At 48.6% G+C, this 19,376-nt stretch overlaps 1 protein-coding gene across 1 annotated transcript in view; it reads right to left on the minus strand.

Moving 5' to 3' along the window:
• The window catches only part of LOC311127608 (neural-cadherin-like), a gene marked incomplete at both ends in the record, with an annotated part of 196,071 nt that overhangs the window by 78,827 nt on the left and 97,868 nt on the right, over positions 1-19,376 (minus strand). Inside the window, 6 exons of the mRNA XM_084159431.1 lie at positions 3,751-3,918; positions 4,615-4,787; positions 5,087-5,257; positions 5,987-6,155; positions 8,238-8,410; positions 16,332-16,474. Coding sequence (XP_084015557.1) covers positions 3,751-3,918; positions 4,615-4,787; positions 5,087-5,257; positions 5,987-6,155; positions 8,238-8,410; positions 16,332-16,474 — 997 coding nt within the window. The remainder of the gene's footprint in view (positions 1-3,750; positions 3,919-4,614; positions 4,788-5,086; positions 5,258-5,986; positions 6,156-8,237; positions 8,411-16,331; positions 16,475-19,376) is intronic.

A 19,376-nucleotide genomic window follows, 5' to 3' on the forward strand; every position in this document is an offset into this window, starting at 1 on the left:
TCGTCTGCGTAGAGGTGGATCTGAGAGTCACCAGCAGCAAGAGCAACATCATTGATATACACAGAGAAAAGAGTCGGCCCAAGAATTGAACCCTGTGGCACCCCCATAGAGACTGCCATAGGTCCAGACAACAGGCCCTCCGATTTGTCACATTGAACTCTATCTGAGAAGTAGTTGGTGAACCAGGCGAGGCAGTCATTTGAGAAACCAAGGCTATTTAGTCTGCCAATAAGAATGTGGTGGTTGACAGAGTCGAAAGCCTTGGCCAGGTCGATGAAGACGGCTGCACAGTACTGTCTATTATCGATCGCAGTTATAATATCGTTTAGGACCTTGAGCGTGGCTGAGGTGCACCCATGACCAACGCGGAAACCGGATTGCATAGTGGAGAAGGTACGGTGGGATTTGAAATGGTCGGTGATCTGTTTGTTAACTTGGGTTTCAAAAACTTTAGAAAGGCAGGGCAGGATGGATATAGGTCTGTAACAGTTTGGATCTAGAGTGTCACCCCCTTTGAAGAGGGGGATGACCGCGGCAGCTTTCCAATCTCTGGGTATCTCAGACGTTACGAAAGAGAGGTTGAACAGGCTAGTAATAGGGGTTGCGACAATTTTGGCAGCTAGTTTTAGAAAGAAAGGGTCCAGATTGTCTAGCCCAGATGATTTGTAGGGGTCCAGATTTTGCAGCTCTTTCAGAACATCAGCTGTCTGAATTTGTGTGAAGGAGAAGCGGGGGGTGGCATGGGCAAGTTGCAGCGGAGGGTGCAGAGCTGGTGGCCGGGGTAGTGGTAGCCAGGTGGAAAGCATTGCCAGCCGTAGCAAAATGCTTGTTGAAATTCTCGATTATTGTAGATTTATCGGTGGTGATAGTGTTTCCTAGCCTCAGTGCAGTGGGCAGCAGGGAGGAGGTGCTCTTATTCTCCATGGACTTTACAGTGTTCCAAAACATTTTGGAGTTAGTGCTACAGGATGCTAATTTCTGATTGAAAACGCTAGCCTTTGCTTTCCTAACTGCTTGTGTATATTGGTTCCTAACTTCCCTGAAAAGTTGCATATCGCGGGGGCTATTCGATGCTAATGCAGTACGCCACAGGATGTTTTTGTGCTGGTCAAGGGCAGTCAAGTCTGAGGAGAACCAGGGGCTATATCTGTTCTTAGTTCTGTATTTTTTGAATGGGGCATGTTTATTTAAGGAAATTACTTTTAAAGAACAACCAGGCATCCTCTACTGACGGAATGAGATCGATATCCATCCAGGATACCTGGGCCAGGTCAATTAGGAAGGCCTGCTCGCTAAAGTGTTTTAGGGAGCGTTTGACAGTGATGAGGGGTGGTCGTTTGACCGCAGACCCGTTACGGACGCAGGCAATAAGGCAGTGATCGCTGAGATCCTGGTTGAAGACAGTGGATGTGTATTTAGAGGGTCAGTTAGTCAGGATGATATCTATGAGGGTGCCCGTGTTTGCGGATTTAGGGTTGTACTTGGTAGGTTCGTTGATAATTTGTGTGAGATTGAGGGCATCTAGTTTGGATTGTAGGATGGCCGGGGTGTTAAACATATCCCAATTTAGGTCACCAAGCAGTACGAACTCTGAGGATAAATGGGGGGCAATCAATTCACATATGGTGTCCAGGGCACAGCTGGGGGCTGAGGGGGGTCTGTAGCAAGCGGCAACAGTGAGAGAGTTATTTCTAGAAAGGTGGATTTTTAGAAGTAGAAGCTCAAACTGTTTGGGCACAGACCTGGATAGTATGATGGAGCTCTGCTGGCTATCTCTACTCCACCCCCTTTGGCAGTTCTATCTAGATGGAAAATGTTGTAGTTGGGGATGGACATTTCAGAATTTTTGGTGGCCTTCCTAAGACAGGATTCAGACACTGCTAGAACATCAGGGTTGGCGGAGTGTGCTAACGCAGTGAATAACTCAAACTTAGGAAGGAGGCTTCTGATGTTAACGTGCAGAAAACCAAGGCATTTACGGTTACAGAAGTCAACAAATGATAGCTCCTGGGGAGTAGGAGTGATACTGGGGGCTGCAGGTCATGGGTTAGCCTCTACATCACCAGAGGAACAGAGGAGGACTAGAATAAGGATACGGCTAAAGGCTTTAAGAACTGGTCTTCTAGTGCGTTGGGTACAGAGAATAAAGGGGGCAGATTTCCGGGCGTTGTAGAAAAGATTCAGGGCATTATGTACAGACAAGGATATGGAAGGATATGAGTACAGTGGAGGTAAACCTAAGCGTTGGGTAACAATGAAAGAGATAGCATCACTGGAGGCACCAATTGAGCCGGTCTCGGCGTGTATGGGGGGTGGAACAAAGGAACTATTTGAGGCAGTTTGAGAGGGACTTGGGATTCTACAGTGAAATTGTATAATCAGAACTAACTGGTTACAGCAATAGGCAAGGCATATTGACATGGGAGAGAGGCATAAAGCAATCACAGGTGTTATTAGAGAGAGCTAAGACAACAACTGGTAATGGCGATAAAGTTTGGGCAGTCCAGCAGGCATCAGCTGTGCAGCTGAGTGATCATAAGGTCCAGTGAACATCAATATGTGAGTCTGAGAGCAGTTCGAATTGGTGCTACAGCACAGCGAGCAGGAAGCACGGTTGTAGTTTGTGTGTGCTAGCGGGCCAGGGCTAGCAGATGGATCTTCGTGGTCGTCACAACGGGAAGCCTGTTGAAACCACAGACGATTAAGTCGGCAGACCAGTAGTGATGGATCGGCGGGGCTCCGTGTCAACTCTAGGAGGTCCCGTCTGGTTGACAGAGAGGTAGATAGCCGGGAGATGTGCCTGACTCAAGGCTAGCTCAAGGCTGAGTAGCTAACAACAACGTTCATTTGGTTGCAGCTAGCTAGTTGCGATTATCCAGTGTTAAAGGTCCAGTGATTCAGTGATTCCGGCAGAAAATCAGATAGGTTCTGGCTCGATAATGCGCTGTGCAGACAGTGCAGACTGGCCGATAATAGTCCAGGCTAGAGCTGGCTGGTAGGTAGTGCAGTCCACGGACAATGTTGAAAAAACGCTAATGGTGGCTAATAGCAAGTAGCTAGTTAGCTGGTTAGCTGGCTACTCCCATCCGGTAGACAGAGAGGTAGATAGCCGGGATATGGGCCTGCTCGAGGCTAGCTCAAGGCTAACTGGTGCTTGCTTCGGGGGCAGTGGTGATTAGCCTACAGCAACATCCATTCGACATCCATTCAGTTGCGGCTAGCTAGTTGCGATCCGGTGTTAAGGTCCAGTGATTCAGTTATTCCGGCAGAAAATCTGATGTTCTGGGTGAAAACCGCTAACGGTGGCTAATAGCAAGTAGCTAGTTAGCTAGTTAGCTGGCTGGCTAGTTTCAACTGGAGATTCTAGATAAAGGTGAGTAAATAATATAATCCGTTCCACATTGAGTGAGGCGGGTTGCAGGAAAGTATATTTAGTAGAAGGATGAAAAGTGTGATAGGGAAATATATATGTAAAATACAAAAAAAAATACAAAAAACAGGCTATTTACATGGACACACAAGAGAACACGACCGCACTGCTACGCCATCTTGGAACTTCCCCATGTGTATGTTAAAACATGATGACTTGATCTATTTCTCCCAACATTCCACCCATACAGTATATCTGCATCCCAAATGGCACCCTATTTCCTTTTTGGTGCATTACTTTTGACCAGAGCCCTGTTGTGCACTACATAGGGAATAGGATACCATTTGGGACGTAGCCTGTTTGTCCCGGTCCCATCTTACCACTATGGGTGTGTCCCTGACGGTATTCTCTGGGATGACCACGTCATAGCTGTCCCTGTCCCACTGCGGAGGCTGGTTCTTCACGTTGGTGATGGTGACGGACAGCTCCACCGAACTGCTCCGGTTCCCCCCGTCCGTAGCAACTATCTCCCGGGTGATGTAGGTTCTCTGTAGTCATAGCAACAACAAAGCTGTGACATGACACACGCTGACTGAAATAATAGCAGTTTAGACAGGGGTGAAGGACAGTTAGAGAAGCAAGGAAACATAAACCCTCCCAGTGATTGTGTAGATTAGATTACAGTGAGATGCATGTCATGCAAGATGACAGTGTCAGGGAGTGTCACAGGGACAGGGACACGCTGGCTGTATTTGACTCATGCTACTGGATATTGGTAGAACATTGGTAGTAATGGGTAAATGTAAATGACACTGTCTCATCACGGGTGACTGATAGAATGCTACCAACAGTGTTCTGCTGATAGAGGAACGCTGTAGTCATAGCAGCATAACTTTTTAAAAAAGCATGCTAACACCTCCTCACTACACCAGGCTTCCCATTTTCTGCTATGTGATAAAACATTCTCCCCTGAGGAGGGACATTTACAGACTAGCCAGCGAAGAAGAAAGAAGAAAACGGCAAAAAAGCTCTCAAACATTAGCTTGTTAGATTTGTGCTAGTTTATAAAGACTTTAAAAAATACATATTAGACTTCCTCTATGCTCTCAATGAAGTGGGAAATATTCTCTGTAATGAGTCTCATCTCAACCAATGAAACATGGGGCAGGTGGACTTGACGTACAGCTGAGAAGGGTTATGGTTGTGTTAGGTTTAGTGTTATGGGTTAAGGTTGTGTTCCTGACCTGTGAGATGGGCTGGTTGACGTAGACCCAGCCTGTTAGGGGGTTGACCCTCAGGTACTCTGGCTGTTCTTTAGACATGGAGTAGGTGACGGCAGCATTGGTGCTGTAGTCATCGTCGTGGGCGGCCACACGCAGAAAACTGGTGCCAATCATTGTGTCCTCCCGAAGGAAGTCTGTGGGGAAGACAACACATCATATTCAATTGGCCAAAAATAAATCTGAAAATTAGCTCTGCTGATTAAACTATGTCTTGGCAAGATGAACAAAGAAGTGATGTTGTCAATAAAACATTAACAAGGTAGACATGATCTGCAAATACTACTGGATCGATAATAGGACTAGACTAGATTATGTGCATATGTGTGTGAGTGCGTGTGAGTGCATTCCCATATGCGCATAGGTACATGTGTGCATGTATGTGTGCTTTTGCATGTGTATGTGTGTGTGTGTGTGTGTGATCCCCAGCACTCACACTCGTAGCGTTGGTTCTCAAACTTGGGGCTGTTGTCGTTCTCGTCGAGAATGAGGATGTTGAGTTGACAGATCCCTATGAGGGGGTCTGCTGCCTGGTCCGTAGCGGTCACTGTCACCGCGTACTCCCGCTGACGCTCACGGTCAAACTTCCTGGACGTCACTATCACACCTGAGGGAACAGTGTTATACAGTGGTTGCCATGGCAAACGGACAAAGGCAGACCGAACACAACATTTTCTCTCAAATGTTATTACTGTCAGGGTGTAGGCTAAGTTTATGATGAAATACTGAATCTGATGTGTTATGTTAGCGAACGTAACGCTATGTAATTACAGATCTCAATATACTAATGAAGGACGTGCGTACACTGTAATTGATGTGCTATTAAAGTTTATGATGAAATGTTTGGGGTTTTGGAAATTGCACTTGAATTCAATCAAAGTCATTCGGAGGATTCCTCACAGTTCATGCAAAGCCAATCCCTCTCCTTTCACTCCTTTCTCTCCTCTATAAAGGTTAATGATTGATGTCCACTGAACAGTTACATTTCATAAAGCAATTCATTTCTAAAAGAGGGCTTGTGAAAAAATTTTAAACGCTGTCTTTTCTTCTCATTTTGAGTGCTGGCACATTTTGAAAGGGTGTCATTAAAGTGAATTAGATTTAACTTTGGAATTCATAAAATACGTCAAGGCAGTTCCAAAGTGATCCAGAGAGGAGGAGGAGAGAGAAAGAGATAGAGAGAGAAAGAGACCATCGGAAGAGAGGGAGACTGAGAAACATTAGCGAGAGCTGCAGAGACTTGTAACCTTTTCAGTACCAGATGACATAAGGCCTAAACACTATGGGGATGCTACTAGGGTCCACAACCAAACAGTAAAGTTGGACTGTACTGTACCTGTGTCTGGGTGGATACTGAAGGCAGGCACAGTGCTGTCTTTGTGCATGAATCCATAGGTGACTCTCCCATTAGAGCCCTCGTCTGCATCTACGGCGTGGACCTGGAGGACAAACGTTCCTGCAGGCTGGTTCTCCAGCACCGTGGTCCGCTCCCGGTACTGCTGGCACTGAGGGGGAAAGGGGGAGAGGTATAGGGATAGTGGGAGAGAGACAGAGAGAGAGAGAGAGAGAGAGAGAGAGAGAGAGAGACAGAGACAGAGACAGAGACAGAGACAGAGACAGAGACAGAGACAGAGACAGAGAAGAGGATGGGTAATGGAGGCATGCCAGTTACCAAATGACAGAGGGATAGAAATTAGGATGCATAGAAGGGGATGAAATGAAAGAAAAAGGTCATTCAGTATATTCAGGACATGTGTGGCGGGAATGGAAGAGAGAGGGATGGGAGACAGTTATGAAATAGTCAAAGAGAAGGGAAAAGGGAGATGGACAGTGGAATGAGAGCGGAGAGATAGAAGTGAATCATTGAAAGGAGTTACAGAAAAGGAGGAGAAAGGGAATAGTATTAGAAGTGAAGAAGTAGAGAGAGAGAGAGAGAGAGAGAGAGAGAGGGGGAGAGAAGTGGAGAAAGGGGTTCGAGGAGGAAGTGTCTCTTATTAATCCCTGTTTTGCTCTGTAGAGATTCATCTGTGTTTTATAATTAAAGCGGCCTTGAATCAATTCCAGCGAAGCAGATCCACAGAGATACGGCGTAAGCCTGGATAATTTGGATGTGCTCCGACGCCCACACACCTTCCTTCCTTCCTCATCATCATCTGAGCGCTTGCTTGGTGTGTATAAAGAGAAAACAGTCAAATCTTCCAAAATCCCATCTCTCTGCCATCATCAGACGGCTCATTTTGGCGCGCCTCAGACAGAGACGGCATTTCAAATAAAAAAAGATCCCAGATCAATTCAGCAGCTCGTCTTTGATGCTTACTTCTGACATCTAATTAATGACAAGGGGGCATTTTCCACCCTCCTCTCCCTCTCCTCCCTCTCCACCGCCACTCCCTCCTCTAACCATTGGTCACAGTCTTTCTAGGCCCAAATTCAATGTGTTTTCAGAGGTCAGGTGTCCCTAAGGGAGTCCCAGTCAGGGATGAGAGGGGCTGTGGTGGATCTCAAACTCAAACGGTGCCCCCTCTTCCCCCTCTCCCTCTCCAGCTGCATTTACCCCCCTCTTAGGAAGCTTCAGGACCTGGCACTCTCACAGACAACCCATGGGCCCAGGAGGGACCCTTCTCTTAGGAATCCCTGAGTCACTGATGCTCACAAATGCACAGGAACTGCCTGAACCTCAGCCAAACAAACAGGAGCAGGAGGGCCAAGGGCACGAAACAACATAAAAGCAGCTTTCTCTCTTCTCTCTGCCTGCTGTTTGCTGCCTGCACAGAGGAGGAGAAAACTGAGCACACAGGCAAAGTGATCCAGCTGTGTTTTATTTTTGAAAGAATTTCTCTTTGGACTTACTCTCTTTGGACTTTTTTCTCCCTTTTGTAGGAAAGTATTGTCCGCACCTCAGTTCGACTATAGTTTGAGCATGCTAGCACAGATAAATATAACATAAAACAATTCAAAGAACAAAGCATGAGGGAGTCCTGAGGGAGCCATGTGAGAGCACATGAAAAGGTTTAATCTCATCTTTCAGACTAACATGTGAAACACGCATATGTACAAAATGCTCCCAGGACTCCGGGGAGTTAAGTAGCTTTACTTTGCGAGGCACAATTAGCTCCAAATATCTCAAAGGCTAACTTCATCTAATTTAAAATTGAGACATCGGCAGAAAACAGGTAGGGCAGTGATGATTCGGCATATCTTTCAAACACTTCATTAAAAACCCTTAGATGATCTAGAAATAGAGTGGGTCGGCCGGCTAATCACACCACTGGAGGACGGAGATGGAGAGGTAATAAACAGAGGCGATAAAGAGAGAGAGAAAGGGAGCTGCAATAAACAGATAAGAGAAACCGAGAAACCAGAGCGATTTGGAAGGAGAGAGAAAGACTAAGCTCTGGAAGTCAACAGGAGAGTACTGATGCTCATCTCAGAACTCTGCTAACACCTTTATTTATTTCTAATAGTATGCCCCCATAGTTAAGGCTGAGAGACAGAGGCTGGGAAACACAATGAGCTGTAATGAGATGTATGTTCAGAGCCAAACAGATATCAAAACCATGACATAGAGCAGTGAGAACGAAGCTTACCCTCTCAAAGACAGGTTTGTTGTTGTTGACGTCGTCCACGCCGACGATAACCTGGGCGGTGGACGAGAGGGCCTGGGGGCCGCCAGAGGCGTTGTCATCGGTCGCTGTGACGTTCAGGATGTACTCTATCCCCTGGAGTCTGGGAGGTGGGCTGGAGCGCAGCCGGATCAGACCTGCAACAACCAATCAGAGACAAGTTATGACCTCACTATGAATGAGTGAACCTCTGCGTTCGCAAGGTCTCCTGACTGACTTATATAGGGCAGCAAAAGCGAGAACATGCTGTTTTATCAGCTTTGGACACTTTGTGCCCTTGGTTTTCCCTTATACTGTATATAAAACTGCATGAACTGAATTCAACCCTGGAGGGTCTGCTTGTGCTCCTTTGTTCGTGACTGACACATCTGGTGTGTAGAACAGCCATGTCGCTCTCTTCCTCAACATCTCTCCCAGTGTCTTTGACACTTGGCCAGCGTGTGACTGCATCCAACAAAGGCGGTTGTCAGTCCCACCTTTGGTGGTGCATAAAACAACAAAGGATGGTGTATGTCTGTTGTCTGTGTGACTGAGGTTCCTCTTACCTCCGCGGTGACCGTCAACTCCCCTCGGTGCCTTGGTGACTTTTTCTCTGTTTCCTATTGGCCGTCACCTTAGTGTGGGCGGCAGATTTCCATCCCTCTCTCTCCCCCTCTCTCTTCAGAGTGTTTTCTTTTTCTTCATGTTGCATTCATCTGGCCTTTGGTGTTTGCAAAGTGCGTGTGTGGGCTGTGGACACACTTAATACATTCTGTCTTATCTTCTAAGACTCTAACAGGCACAGATGCAACCATTGGAGATGCACTGGGTGCTATATACATTTCTATGGCTTTCAGAGGGTCTGCGTTGGATGTTGTTGCTCTTTAGAGACCAGCGCAGTCTGTCTATCTCTGCCTAACAGGGTGACATGAAAGACACTAGAGTATCAGGGGAGAGGAGGGAGAAATGAGGGGTGAGAGGAGGGAGAGAGGAGGGGGAGAGGAGGGGGAGAGGAGGGGTGAGATGAGGAGGAGAGGAGGGAGAGAGGAGGGAGAGAGGAGGGGGAGGGGAGGGGGAGGGGTGAGATGAGGAGGAGAGGAGGGGGAGAGAAGGGGTGAGGAGATGAGTGAGAGAGGAGGGAGAGAAGAGGGTGAGAGGAGGGTGAGAGGAGGGGGAGGGGAGGGGGAGGGGTGAGATGAGGAGGAGAGGAGGGGGAGAGGAGGGGGAGAGGAGGGGGAGGAGAGTGAAAGGAGGGGGAGAGTAGTGGGAGAGGAGGGGTGAAATACTGAGGGCCATTCAACAACCAGCCATAGGGAATCAGGAGATATCCTGTCTCTGAAATGAGGCGTGGTACGAGCGCTACAGTAGCACGGCCGGGCCAAGAGGAACATTTGATCAATTCTAATGTGATGTGAGCTACGCTCCGGGAGTGTGACAGTGTGGGGGCAGGGACAGGGACAGTGGCAGGGCGTGTGTGGTGGAGATGGGGCACTAGCTGCCATGGAGGAGGCTGCCTGGGAGAGCTTGTCAGAATGACTGGTTTCACCGGGGTGGACGGCCTGGACTAGCAGTACCACAGGCTAGGGAGCTGGTCCTATAAGAGAAAGACTAGCAGTACCACAGGCCAGGGAGCTGGTCCTATAAGAGACTGACTAGCTGCACCACAGGCCAGGGAGCTGGTCCTATAAGAGACTGACTAGCTGCACCACAGGCCAGGGAGCTGGTCCTATAAGAGAAAGACTAGCTGCACCACAGGCCAAGGAGATGGTCCTATAAGAGACTGACTAGCTGCACCATAGGCCAAGGAGCTGGTCCTATAAGAGACTGACTAGCTGCACCATAGGCCAAGGAGCTGGTCCTATAAGAGACTGACTAGCTGCACCATAGGCCAAGGAGATGGTCCTATAAGAGACTGACTTGCTGCACCACAGGCCAAGGAGATGGTCCTATAAGAGAAAGACTAGCTGCACCACAGGCCAAGGAGATGGTCCTATAAGAGACTGACTTGCTGCACCACAGGCCAATGAGATGGTCCTATAAGAGACTGACTAGCAGCATCATAGGCCAAGGAGATGGTCCTATAACAGACTGACTAGCTGCACCACAGGCCACGGAGCTGGTCCTATAAGAGACTGACTAGATGCACCACAGGCCAAGGAGTTGGTCCTATAAGAGACTGACTAGCAGTACCACAGGCCAGGGAGCTGGTCCTATAAGAGACTGACTAGCTGCACCACAGGCCAAGGAGATGGTCCTATAAGAGACTGACTAGCTGCACCACAGGCCAGGGAGCTGGTCCTATAAGAGACTGACTAGCTGCACCACAGGCCAAGGAGATGGTCCTATAAGAGACTGACTAGCTGCACCACAGGCCAGGGAGCTGGTCCTATAAGAGAAAGACTAGCTGCACCACAGGCCAGGGAGATGGTCCTATAAGAGACTGACTAGCTGCACCACAGGCCAAGGAGAAGGTCCTATAAGAGACTGACTAGCAGTACCACAGGCCAGGGAGCTGGTCCTATAAGAGACTGACTAGCTGCACCACAGGCCAGGGAGCTGGTCCTATAAGAGAAAGACTAGCTGCACCACAGGCCAGGGAGATGGTCCTATAAGAGATTGACTAGCTGCACCACAGGCCAGGGAGCTGGTCCTATAAGAGCGAGCCTGTTGAAGGAGAGGGTGTATCCTCAGGAGGACGTATCCTCAGGAGGACATGTCACATACTCCCAGCAACCCAGGGAGAGAATGACTCTGCACACACACAGAATTATGTTGCAAATGCATGCCACATGGGGTAGTATTCACACATAATCGCGCACGAACACGCACAGTGAATGCACACACCTGGGTGTACACTCAGGAACATCAAACCAATACATTGTGGTAGAATGTGACAAATTGAACAAAAAGCTGACTGTGAGGCCTACCGTACATCAGTATCTATCTGGAGGAGGATGTCTTAGGATGACATAAACATCTCGTCATGACTTCAAAGACTGCTCAGAAAAAGGTTGAGCCAGAGTTGAGAGATTTTAAGACATTACAAGAGCAAAGTGTCACGCCCTGGCTCTGGGGACTCTTAAATGTTGAGCCAGATGTGTAGTTTCTATGTCATATTTTCTATGTTGTGTTTTCTAGATCATGTAGATCTATGTTGGCCAGGGTGGTTCCCAATCAGAGGCAGCTGTAGCTCGTTGTCTCTGATTGGGGACAATACTTAGGCAGCCGTTTGGCACCAGTCTGTGTGGGATCTTGTTCCGGATAGGTATGTTATTTAGTCTACCTAGGACTTCACGTATCGTTTGTTTGTTGTTTTGTCGTGTGTTAAGTACGTTAAATAAATATGTACGCTTATCACGCTGTGCCTTGGTCCGTCTCGTTTTTAAACGATCGTGACAGAAGATCCCACCAAAAGAGGACCAATCAGCGTGTCCAGGAACAGACAGCCTGGACCAGGGAGGAGATCCTGGACGGGAAGGGATCCTGGACTTGGGAGGAGATTCAGGCCGGAATGGATCACCGTCCTTGGGAGGAGACTGTGGAGGCGCGCTATAGAGAGGAGCAGCGGCAACGCAGAGGGTACCGGCCGAGGAGGAAGCCCGAGAGACAGCCCCAATACATTTTTTCGGGGGGGCTAAAAGGGTGGTTGGCGGAGCCTAGGGTTAGAGCAGAGCCAACTCCCCGTACTCAGGCTAGGAAGCGTGTGACTGGGCAGGCTCCGTGCTATGCGGAGCCACGTACTGTGCCGCGAGTGTTCCGGCACAGTCCTATGCGTCCTGTGCTAGCACCACGCACGTGTCGTGCAAAGATGGGCATTCAGCCAGGACGGCGTGTGCCGGCTCAACGCTCGTGGTCTCCAGTACGCCTCCTCGGTCCCGTATATCCTGCGCCAGTGCCACGTGCTGTAGCGCCAGTACGAGTGCACAGCCCCGTACATCCTGTGCTGATGCCTCACACATATTGTGTGGAAGTAGGCATTCAGCCAGGACGGGTTGTGTTGGCTCTTCGCTCCAGACCTCCAGTCCGCCTCCACAGTCCGGCCCGGCCCGTTCCGGCCCGTTCCGGCCCGTTCCGGCCCGTTCCGGCTCCCCGCACCAAGCCAGTGGTGCGTGTTCCCAGCCCGGCCTGTTCCTGCTCCCCGCACCAAGCCAGTGGTGCGTGTTCCCAGTCCAGCCCGGACTGTTCCTGTCCCTCGCACCAAGCCAGTGGTGCGTTTTCCCAGTCCAGCCCGGCCTGTTCCTGTCCCTCGCACCAAGCCAGTGGTGCGCATTGCCAGCCCGGTCCGGCCTGTTCCTGTCCCTCGCGCCAAACCAGTGGTGCGCGTCGCCAGCCCGGTCCGGCCCGTTCCTGCTCCCCGCACCAAGCCAGTGGTGCGCGTCGTCAGCCCGGTCCGGCCCGTTCCTGCTCCCCGCACCAAGCCAGTGGTGCGCGTCGTCAGCCCGGTCCGGCCCGTTCCTGCTCCCCGCACCAAGCCAGTGGTGCGTGTCGTCAGCCCGGTGCGGCCCGTTCCTGCTCCCCGCACCAAGCCAGTGGTGCGCGTCGTCAGCCCGGTCCGGCCCGCTCCTGCTCCCCGCACCAAGCCAGTGGTGCGCGTCGTCAGCCCGGTCCGGCCCGCTCCTGCTGCCCGCACCAAGCCAGTGGTGCGTGTGTCCAGTCAGGCACGGCCCGTGCCTGTTCCACCGGTGCCTGAGCAATCCGCTCCACCGGGGTCCGGTCCAACTCCTGTCAGCGGATCCACTCCGGAGCCAGAGCAATCCGCTCCACCGGTGCCCAGTCCAGCTCCGGCCAGCGGCTCCAGTCCGGAGCCTGTACAGATCGATCCACCGTCATCGGGTCCAGCTCCAGTCAGCGGTGCCAGACCAGACCAGGGGCGCAACGGGGAGGTGGAGAGAAAGTGGTGGTCACGCCCGGAGCCGGATCCACCTCCGAGGCGGAATGCCCACCCGGCCCCTACCCTGTTGTGTTTGTGTGGCGCGGTCGCAGTCCGCGCCTTTGGGGGGGGGGGGGGGGTACTGTCACGCCCTGGTTCTGGGGACTCTTAAATGTTGAGCCAGGTGTGTAGTTTCTATGTCAAATTTTATATGTTGTGTTTTCTAGATCGTGTAGATCTATGTTGGCCAGGGTGGTTCCCAATCAGAGGCAGCTGTAGCTCGTTGTCTCTGATTGGGGACAATACTTAGGCAGCCGTTTGGCACCAGTCTGTGTGGGATCTTGTTCCGGATAGGTATGTTATTTAGTCTACCTAGGATTTCACGTATCGTTTGTTTGTTGTTTTGTCGTGTGTTAAGTACGTTAAATAAATATGTACGCTTATCACGCTGCGCCTTGGTCCGTCTCGTACGTAAACGATCGTGACACAAAGCATATAGCCTGTGTCCCTTCCGTTCTATAAGATATGTGGTCCCGCAGTATTTGGGTGATGGAATTGATGTTTGTGAGCATGCATGTGTTTCAAATAATGTGTATGTGTGTGTGCGTGCGTGTGTCCAAGCATGTGTGTGTGTGTGAGTGTGTGCGCGTTTGTGTGTGTGTGTGAGTGTGTGACAGTGCTGGGTGAGGCAGGCCGAGGCATGCAGCAGTGTGCGTCACAGACCTTGCTCACCCTGCTAAACATGGTCGGTGAGACTCGGCCAGCACATATCATCGCACATCAAAGATGGAGAAGATGTTTCTCCAGGGGTCACTGAGCACACGCCGCTTCGTATGATAGAGAGGAGGGGGTTGGCAGGGGGGAGGGATGGGGAGACGATGCCCCTCTCTCAACGCCACCTCTAATCATCGTCTGGCCCCAAAACAGCGGGATGGAGCCATGAAAGGCAGAGAGACTGAGGGAGGAACGACTGGAGAAAGGGGTGCAGTACGGGGCGAGGCAATGGGGGAAGTTATATAAACCTCACATCACACGCACGACAAAACTCCCACTAAACTAGTGGCACTGAGAGAGGACAGCATGATGAACCATTACTACTCCTACACCTATGGGATTTCTTTAACAGCCTGCGGATGAATTAGAACACTTCTTCAATATGGGCTCTTCACAGACAAACAACAAAAAAACTATGCAATAAAAAGGGAAAAAAGAGAATGGTCGTTCACATTAGCCGTAGACATGATCTACCTGTTTATTGGAGTAAACATTTTGCCTGTCGTCTCGGTAAATACTTCCCTCATGCTGGGAACGGAGGCTTTGTATTTATGTCTTTAATACAAAGAGGGTGATCATCTTATTGACTTTGCTGTTTGAATTCTTAAAACGGTATTCAATCTCAGGAAACATATTCTACGCTGAGTTACAGTCAAATTAACACAGCCCATCTGTCCCCGAGAAAAAATCCCATGAATGATTGAGGAAATTTCAGGAAAGTAGAGGAGATTTGACGATCCGTGGAGAAGAAGTAAAACAATACTTTGATCTCTAAAAGAGAGCGAGAGTGATGAGATGGGGGTGGGGCTTGTGTGTGTGTGTGCACGAGCGTGCGTGTGGAATATGTCCTTTGCCCCCAAAGTAATGAGTGCTATATGGGTATGAACCATGAAGGATTTTAACCAAATAAGAAGCTATATGGAATAGTTTGAAATAATGGCTTTTGAGAAAATCTTCAGTTTAATGATGTGAGTAATACAAGGGTTAAACCCCTCTAGTGAGCCCAGACAGCTCCACAGGTGAGTGAAAGAGATAATAGGGTCCAATAATAGTGTGTAAACTTGTCATATAGTAGCAGCAGGATGTATGCGCTGATGCTAAGTCTGACCAGTCTGCAGAGATGGTTGTCCTTCTGGAATGTTCTCCCATCTCAACAAAGGAACTCTGGAGCACTGTCAGACTGACCATCGGGTTCTTGGTCACCTTCCTGACCAAGGTCCTTTTCCCCTAATTGCTCAGTTTGGCCGGGCGGCCAGCTCTAGGAAGAGTCTTGGTGGTTCCAAACGTCTTCCATTTAAGAATGATGGAGGCCACTGTGTTCTTCGGGATCTTCAATGCTGCAGACATTTGTGGGTACCCTTCCCCAGATCTGTGCCTCGACACAATCCTGTCTCTGAGCTCTATGGACAAGTCCTTCGACCTCATGGCTTGGTTTTTGCTCTGACATGCACTGTCAACTGTTGGACCTTATATAGACAGGTGTGTTAGTGTCCAAATCATGTCCAATCAATTGAATTTACCACAGGTGGATTCCAATCAACTTGTAGAAATATCTCAAGGATGATCAATGGAAGCAGGATGTACCTGAGCTCAATTTTGAGTCTCATAGCAAAGGGTCTGAATGACGTATTTCAGAGTGTCTGCTAAATGACTAAAATGTAAATGTAATACATTTGCAAAATTTTCTAAAAACCTGTTTTCGCTTTGTAATTATGGGCTGTTGTGTGTAGATTGATGAGGATTTTTTATTTATTTAATCCATTTTAGAATAAGGCTGTAATGTAACAAAATGTGGAAAAAGTCAAGGGGTCTGAATACTTTCCGAATGCATGCTAGAGGCGAAACAAAAGGCCACCCAAATGTGTGAGAACAGTAATTTTAGAAGAGCAGTTTTACAGCCATTTAAAGCAATTGAAGTGACATGGATGAATAGCAGGTTATTTGTTTTGTGTACCAATCAGGGTTATATGGCTTTTATTTTTTTTATATGGTTGAGAAATCTCCCCTATCTGCTGACAGTTACTATCAGTGGAAATGAACAAAGGAAATTGCACCTTGAAGTTCCAGAGTAATTGAATTTGCTAAAGTAATCTTATTACCCTTTAATGTGATATGCAGATTCAATGGTGCAATTTACCCAGGGTGGGAGGGCTATGAAATTAGTTTAGGCCTTTAACACATTTTCGATTTCAAATTGCTTCCATGGTGGGCTAAAAGCTAGGAGGGACTCCAACTTGAAACATTGGAGTAAACCTTTGATGACATTTGCAATGACAAAATCAGCCACACTAAAAATAAACGACAGCTAAAGCGTACCTCATGACAATTCCTTTCACCCAATCTAGTGCAATATCTGCAAGAAGGGATGGGGAGGAGGGAGAGCAGAAGGACTCACTGAAGAAAAGGAAGGGAGGGGTGTAAACAATATGTCTCACCTTTCTGGCTGTCAATAACAAAGTTGCCCTCGGCGTTGCCCGTTGTGATTTTGTAGGTGATTCCATCGCCGTCTGGGTCCTTGGCAAGCACCGTGGCAACCAGTGTGTTAGGCCCGGCGTCCTCAGAGACAAAGGTCCGGTAGCTGTTAACAGAGCGAGAGAGACATCCCAAAATCAACACCTCTCCTCGCGTCTCCCCAGCGACAATGCAGAGTGTGAGAGTGAAAATGAGTGAATAACACACCAGGCTGCAGACACATTTTAATCACTTGAATATTTCAAACAGATTTATGAATGCATTATGAAGCTGTTTTTGCGAGGGTAAAAACAGAGTTGGTTGAGTGTCTGATATGGTGAGCCTAGGTGGAGACAACCTGATTTCTAATTTCCTAATTCTATGGAGACAGCACTCAGTAAACAGCTGTTGGCAGCCTGTCACACTGGGGAGACAACACAAAGTGGCTGGGTTGGGGTGTGAAAGAACGAGTGACTTGGATGACAGAGTTGTGAGGAACTCTGGAGAGAATCAAACAACCCCAGCATGTCATACAAACACACACAAACAAACCCCTATTGTATACTATAGATATACCTACATTATATAGTACATATGCCAAATATAGAATACACAAACAATGCATTAACACCTTGATCTCACACTGTCAGTCATATTAATTCCCCATAGGAGATTCACACATAAAGGCGCTTACAGACGTGCCGCGGTAAGCGGCGAAGGTCTCATAGACTTCAGTTGGAGTAGGGTGCCAGGTGGCAAACACAAGCAGTTTTGCATGTGGCCGTGGTGGTCCGTAAGCGGCGCTCGAGGAGGCAAAAGATGAATTTGCTGAAGTCTTGAGCGGCCGCCGCGCTCAGTTTATTCCATTGGCCAAGCCTTGGCCCGGGACCCCTAGACTGGGAACCCTAGAGCAGGCTCCAGGACTGGCTACGTGATAGAAGCTCCTGATAGTAGTGACAGAACAGAAGATGGTCCATTACTGGATTCAATTTATACCTACAGTAAACTGACTATACTGTACAGTTTGTGGCCTTCAAATCTAGCAGGCCTGTAATGTAAAGAACACTTCCAGACCTATACACTGATCTGAGAAAATAACAATTTACTCTCCTCTACACAGGAACACACATAAAGGTACACAGACGACCATGGTCCTATTCCCACAGAATCCCACTCATCCCTCATCCTCAGAAACACTTTGGTGCTGCTTTCAGACTGTACATACATAAAGAACAGTATTTTATTTCAATGCAAACAGTCCCAGTGAAGCAAAACAAACACATTCACACACACACACAGATATAAGCACAACGGTCTTCCCAGCTGTCTCTTTCACCATCACCCTCTCGCTTCATCTCAACTGAAATGTTCCTGTGGATGTGAGTGCGTCTATCAGTGGAAAGACAAACAGGGCCTCAATGTGGGCACAGTATGTTGTCGTTCATCATTCCACCCACGCTCCACTCCGCTCAGAGCTAGTGGACGCAAAAACAAGACAGAGGCACGACTCACTCTGACAGACTGACAGAGACGGACTCTTCTACTGAGCTAGCATGCTCTGTCTGTCTGTCTGTCTGTAGTCTATCTGTCTCCCTGTCTGTCTATCTGTCTGTCAGTCTGTAGTCTGCCTGCCTGTCTGTAGTCTGTCGGTCTTGTCTGTCTGTCGGTCTTGTCTGTCTGTCTGTCTGTCTGCTACCCCCTCCTCCACTTCTCAGTCATTAGAATAGGAATAATTTTGCTGGGTGGGGGAGAGGGATAAAGCATTCACAGCATGAGCATGCCTCTGAGAACATTTCCTTTAAGTTCCTTTCTGCCTGTGCCGGTGGATGGAAGCTGCGCAGAATTTCTCTACAATAAAAAAAAAAAAAAAACACTACCTTGGCGTTTCAAGCGCCGTGCTCTACCAGCTGAGCTACAGAGGACCACAATGAAGGTCTACTGTATATTGTCCAATCATAATATAATTTCTTAGGGCAGAAAAGTAACAAACCTTTCATGTGTCTATATTGAGCGATTCATTCCCAGTATATTGTTTACGCAAGAGCCTTATGCACTGTATATTTCCATGGAAACCAATGTTCCAGTTTCATTCATGTGATTTGACTTGATTAGGGCCCTGTCATTCACTTGATTAGGGCCCTGTCAAGTTGTCTTTCAATAGGCATGCAGACTGTATGGAGCAATAATCTTGATAATTTATGCAGAACAAATGAAGATGATAAAAAAGTCTTATAAAAGGATTATCAACTACAATGATACATTCAAAATTAAAAACTAATTCAACTGTTCAGTGATCGTGTCAAATCAGTTTCCTGACAAATGGAGAGAGGTTTGGGAAAGGGAGGAGAAAAGGGACAGAATGATGGTGCTGGAGGTCCAGAGAGTAAGATGGATGGAGGTCCAGAGAGTAAGATGGATGGAGGTCCAGAGAGTGACAGAGATAGACAGTGGAGATCGAGGGAAAGGTGAAGAGAGGGGAGCGGTTGTACTCGTCATCAGGTCCTTTCCCACACAACTGATTGATGGGTAACAGAGGCATGCTGACAGGCGTTTCATGACTGTGATTTATGTCCCCGCTTGGAGACGCCCCCCTCAACCCCCTCAACCCTCCCCATGCAACCTGCCTGCTCCAACACCCACCGCCACGGCACAACAACCTTTAATCTGTCACCAGCCTCAAAGGGCCTTCGTTTCCCATGATGAGATGACACCCTTGTACACACACACACACGACATCTCTCAAAGGCTTTATTTTCACAGGCTCCATTTTCTTTAAATAAGAAGGAGAGGATCCACCACACCACAGCTCCTCTCCATCACCTCCCTGCGCCGCTCAAAGGGTGCCAGTCACCGACTCAGGCTGCTCTCCGTCTCTCACCTGTTACCATGGAGTTTGGCCCAGGTGACGGGGTTCTGACACAGGACTGACTGACAACTCCCAGTCGGGGCGGCCATTTTTGGGAGAGGCAGTGAGTGAGTGAATGGTGAATGCGGCAGGCGCCTGCTCAGGCAGACAGACAGTGGTTGTG

This window comes from Coregonus lavaretus (genome assembly GCF_964263955.1).
Source record: "Coregonus lavaretus genome assembly, chromosome: 4".
NCBI lineage: Eukaryota > Metazoa > Chordata > Actinopteri > Salmoniformes > Salmonidae > Coregonus > Coregonus lavaretus.